We start from the raw sequence: 5,696 nt of genomic DNA on the forward strand, positions 1-5,696 counted from the left end.
CACGACCCGACTCCCAGAGCTGTGCGGGCTGTGGCTGCTGGAGAGGATGATGGCAGGGGGACACTGAGTAACACAGGGAACTGGAGGGACACTGAGAATCCCCCTGCCATCATCCTCTCCAGCAGCCACAGCCCGCACAGCTCTGTGAGTCAGGTCGTGACATCACAATTTTATCCAGGAAGTAAAGCCTTGATGCAGTAGTAAGTGCAGGGAAAAAAGCACTTTATAAGCATTTCCTGCAATAAGTTTATATTGGGGATTTGTATAATTTTTAGGGGATAATACAATACTTTAATAAAAATTTTTGCTGGACTTCTCCTTTAATGCTTAAAATTCTGCTTGCATTTCGCTCAAATTCAGCTCCTATTCTGCCAGAGAAGAATAGAAGATAAATTTTCAAGCAGAAATCTTTCCTCTTCAATTCCTTGTCTATTGCTCAGTGTGCATGAGCCCTAGATAATAAGAAGGGAAATACTAAAAGGGCAGACTAGATGGACCAAGTTGTCAATCTTCTATGTTTCTATGTGTGAACATAGAAGAAGAAGCAAAATGTAGAGAAGAGACAGAAGAGACGGAAGAGAACAGAATTCGGAGTTCCCAGGATCATCATTCATTATGATGCTGGTAGCTCAGAAAGTGTTTCAATCTTCACGTTACTGTACTGTTCAATCTTCAGTATACATTTCGCAGCACATTGTCCGTATTTATGGTACAGAAAGTGTGAATGCCCCCTTACACTAGCAAGTCTGCTCCATTAGGAAATGACTTTGGAGCCAATGACTTAGGCTTAGTTTTTTTATTGTGCAAAATTCAGGTGTGAGATAAGATTACTTATACATTTCAAGCTGTTTATTATCAATCATGTAGCTTAAAATGTAATGACACCTTTCTCGTAGTCTGTTATTGGTGGAGGTCCCTGATAAGTTAAAGCAGGAGTAGGGAACCATGGCCCTCCAGCTGCTGCAAAACTACAACTCCTATCATGCCTGGACAGCCAAAGCTTAAGCTCAGCACTGGAACCCCACCACCATCACTAAAACATGTCATAAGTCACTTAAAGGGGTTGTTCACCCCTAAAAAAATGTTTTTCTCAAATCAACTGGTGCCAGAAAGTTACATAGACTTGTAATTTACTTCTATTAAAAAAATCTCAAGTCTTCTGTATTCCTTCTAGTCTGGAGAACTGGAGAAGTTTTCCGTGAGGATTTGCTACTGCTCTGGACAGTTCTGACATAGACAGAGGTGGCAGCAGAAAGCACTGTATAGAAGTAAATTACAAATTTCTGGCACTTTGTGGGACCAGTTGATTTGAAAGAAAAACAAATTTGGTGAACAATCCCTTTAATAAGACAGGTACCATTTAACTGTTCTATAAGCTACACATCCTAATCTGGCTCTGAGATGAGTCCAGCCCACAACGATTACCCAGGTCAGCGCACTATTTGCTTAAAAAGTCATTGTTAATTGATATTAGACTAATAAAGGCTATGCTGTTTTATGGGTGTCACATAGCTGTGGTTCATGCACCTCTGTGTCATGGACAATAAATATGTAGCACGTCACTTGACAGATAGATGCTGATTACATATCCCCCAATGAATGGAGCAGTGTCAGACTGGGGTATCTGGGGCCGACCAGACGATATGATCCTGGGGGTCCACCAATGAAGAACCAGTGAGAAACCACATGTCAGTCAGTGTTAGTGCAGGTTCTAAACCTGGGGGCCCACCGGAGGATTTTCCAGCCCTCTGGTGGGCCAGTCCATCCCTGGAATGGGACTAATATGCGCTGGTGTCCACAGCATAGCCAACTGAAATCTGAGGATATGCTGCAGAAACCATGATAGATTTTTCCCAAGAAGAATCTGTCATGTGAAGTATAATAGTAATTATGTTGCATCTATGGTAAAGAAAAAAAAATCACATCAATTTGAAATGTCCTTACCCATGTTGACAAAACTCATGACCGTGTCCGCCTCGCTGATGACCGCTCCCAGCGGGGGGCTTTGTGTGCTTAGAGTAGTGAACAGTGGCCTTGATACCCCCTGCCCTCCATCATCTTCTTCCTCGCTGCACATAGCATGATAGAGATCCAACATGAACAAGGGTGCTGATGATGGGAATTGGCCTCCATTTGCCGGTCTGGGTCTACCTGGCAACCCCAGGATGGATAAGATCTCCCTCTGCATCTCCCGCTTTTCTCTACCACTTAATTTCCTCTGGATAAAACTCGATCTCAGATGATTTTTCACAAAACTTCCAGTTGTAAAATGGCACAAAAATCCAAGGATACAAAGTATAGGCCAGATATAGTGTAGAATGCTGGGCATCTTAGCGGATAAAAGAAGTGTCAGTGATCAGATCTAACTCTATTACCATCCCTAAACGCAGGGGACACGGCTCCGTCAATGATACGAAATCTTCTCTTCGGCTGGATCCTTCTTATATGTTATTCCCACTATATTTCTAGGCACAGGAAATCCACAAGTGCTGGATCTGAACTTTCCTCCAGTAACAGGTAACTCTTGCTTCCTCAAATAGGGAATGTATACCTAAGAAGCGAGGGAGTTCCTGGCAGAGCTGGCTTTCATTTCCTTGAGTGATTACCAGTTCTTGAGCCTCCTGCTTGTTTCAAGCCGACTAGCAGAAACCCTCCTCCTGCAATGAGCTCTAGAGGTCTCAGCTCTCACTCCTTCTTCTGGAACTTGGCAAATTAAATTATAGGTGTTAACTTGTAATTTACCCAGGGAGTAATTGGTTAAGCGTTTGGAATAATTTTTTTTTGTTTGTTTTTTTCATCTTTGATCTGATTATTTCTTGGTGTAAAGCTTCTACTGAATAATATTCATCATGGGAAATTATACATTTTTAATGGAATCTTTTCCCCAAGTATGGTATTCACCCCTATGCAACTGACCTGAATTGTATTCTGCAATACATTTACCGTATTTTCCGGCGTATAAGACCTTTCCAGTTAAAACATAGAGTTCGAGATATACTTGCCGTATAAGACTACCCCTCTCCCAACGCACACCAAATAAAAATTAATAAAAAAACATTCAGGTTCAGTGATACTGGTAGGATACAAGGGCGGCCAGACGGGGGAAAGAGGTGTGTTTTTCTGGGTATAGCGCCACTCTACTGTATCTTTTTTTTTTTTTATACCCCGGACACCTGCAGCTTGCTCCACCCTTCATACGGTCACTGAATAGGGGAGGGGGGGGGTGGGTGCGAACGTTCTTGAGCTCCCCCACCGTATGTGGCAACTGCACATTCTCCAGTTCTGTTCTGAAGCACCCGTTTCATAAGGGCCCATTCACACTACGGAATTGGCGCCTAAATTCCGCTTCGAGCCCCCGCCCACGGACTCCATGGCAAATCCCGCCTACTATCTATTTCAAAGGGAGGCCTCGTGTCTCCGCTCTCCATGCCTCTCCACTCAAAGAATTGACATGTCAATTCTATGAGTGGTGAGCGGAGGCGCGAGACCTCCCACTGAAAGAGATTGCAGGCGGGATTTCTCATGGAGGCCGCAGCCGGGGGTTCCGCAGTGTAAACAGACCCTAAGATGACCCCTGACTTTTGAGAAGATTTTCCTGGGTTTAAAAGTAGTCTTATATGCAGGAAAATACAGCACATCAAATGTAAGCGTTAGAAAAACATGGCAACTTTTTTTTTTTTCAAAGATAGCAAGATTATTGTCCCCAGTTTGGGTGGCGTTTTGCAACTCGCTGCCATTGAAGTGAATAAAGCTTAAAAGGGTTAGCCAGCGAAAGATTTTTTCCTGTCAAATCAACTGGTTTCAGAGAGAGACAGGAACTGTCCAGGGCAGGAGAGGTTTTCTATGGGAATTTGCTGCTGCTCTGGACAGTTTCTGTTTCAGACACAAAAAAAGCCACGAATATGTTTTAAACAGATATATATCGAATGTGCAGCATCTAAGCTTGTGGATGATGGGGAGAACTGCTCATTGAGTAAGGAGGGGGTAACAGTTTGCTGTCACCACTCAGACCCCCTGTATACTACATGCTTTCATGTGTATACATGGGATCAGTCTTTACTTTGTGGCTGACTTCTTGTGTACTATATCATCACCTATTACTTCCCTCCTGGCAGCTCTTGCCAGGGTTCTAGCTAGGAATAGGGTGGCAGGTGGGGAATGTCCTCAGTGCTGGGGTCCAGGGATACAACAACAAGCCACTTTGTCTCTTGCCAAAGTATTTAGGTATAGAAATAGGCAAGCAAACATAAAGAGGGTATCTGGCGAGCAGAATACAGCTTAAGACCTCTGCTTGCTGGTGCTGGAGCGGGGGTAAGTCGCGAATACTGTGTGCAGGTGAAACATGGCGCGACACAATGTCCAACAGCTGCACAGTGTTTCTGCAATAAGACGTAGGATCTAAGAAAATGAGTGCAGGGCGAGCAGTAGGCTTCAGCCATCTTATTTTGCTTGCTGGACAACCCCTTTAATGTCTACCCAGGGTTAACCTACACCTCTGCCCATCCCCACCCAGCCCCACCGTTGAGCATCTATATGTCCCACTCCACCTCCCCCATTTACAGAGTTCTACTGAAGAAATCAATTCAACAGTTATTAAGTAGGTAAGTCCATACAATTATTAACTTCAGAGTTTATAAATCCCCTTGACCCTCACTGTCTCTGATATCCACTATGCACAGAATTAGGGATGGTCCGAACCGAGTTCGGTTCGGGTTTGTACGAACCCGAACCCTCGGTAATGATTCCCGCTGTCCAGCGGGAGGACCGCCTGGAAAACTGGGATACAGCCATAGCCATAGGCTGTATCCCAGTTTTCAGGGCGTTTTCAGGGAGCGGGCAGACAGTGGGAATCTGCTGCCGAGCGTCGGGTTCATACGAACCCGAACCTCGGAAGGTTCGGACCATCCCTACACAGAATCTCCAGTGTATTCCTAGGAGATGCCTAAAGTAACGTATGACAAGCAGATGCATTGTATAGGGATACTTGGGACACCCTGCAGTGTGTGTTCGGCTGGGTTCACACTGCAATTTTGCTCTCCGCTTGATTTGTTTAAAGGATGCATTTGTGTGCATCCGTTTTTCCACTGACTTCCATTATAAAAAAAAAAAAAGGATTAAAAAAACGGATGAAAACTCATCCATTTTTTTTAGCGTACACAAAAATGTCGTCAACATTGCACAACATACTGTATATGCATATTTGTAAAAAAAAAAAAAAAGAAGTCAAATGGATGTTAAAACATGGATTAAAACATTAGAAATTTATACAACAAAAAATGATCTATTCTACAGATAATATCTGCCTGTTTTTAAAAATACTTGTATGTATATGCAGTGTAACTAGAATAATAAGGGTGTCAAGCCCATATAAAATAGGTATTATATTCCTGGACATGGTGGAAAAAAATAAATAAAAATAAATTAAACTTACCTACCACCGATTCCTGCAGGTCCATTGCAGCTCCCATTTGGCTTCTTCCAGTGTGCTGATACTAGTTTCTTCTCCTTGATTCAGAGACAAGGGGCGGAGCAGAACCTGCTCGCTCAGCGAATCACTGGCCACAGCGGTGTCCCATCTTGACCAGAGCTTGGCACGTTTTGCTCTGACCTCTCATCTCAGAAGCACCCAGAAAAAACAAGCATCGGGGAAATGGAATGAGACAAGCTGTGGAGATAAGCGGAAGGAGCTGTGGAAG

General features: G+C 43.7%; 1 protein-coding gene across 2 annotated transcripts in view; it reads right to left on the reverse strand.

Annotated features, from left to right (window-relative positions):
* The window catches only part of LOC138793101 (bone morphogenetic protein 8A-like), a 45,723-nt gene extending 43,097 nt beyond the window's left edge, over positions 1-2,626 (reverse strand). For both annotated transcript variants that reach the window (XM_069971420.1, XM_069971419.1), the window contains exon 1: positions 1,945-2,626. In XM_069971420.1, coding sequence (XP_069827521.1) covers positions 1,945-2,329 — 385 coding nt within the window. In that variant the 5' untranslated portion in view covers positions 2,330-2,626. The remainder of the gene's footprint in view (positions 1-1,944) is intronic.
* Positions 2,627-5,696: the final 3,070 nt, after the last annotated feature.

Source organism: Dendropsophus ebraccatus, chromosome 5 (genome assembly GCF_027789765.1).
Source record: "Dendropsophus ebraccatus isolate aDenEbr1 chromosome 5, aDenEbr1.pat, whole genome shotgun sequence".
NCBI classification, from domain to species: domain Eukaryota; kingdom Metazoa; phylum Chordata; class Amphibia; order Anura; family Hylidae; genus Dendropsophus; species Dendropsophus ebraccatus.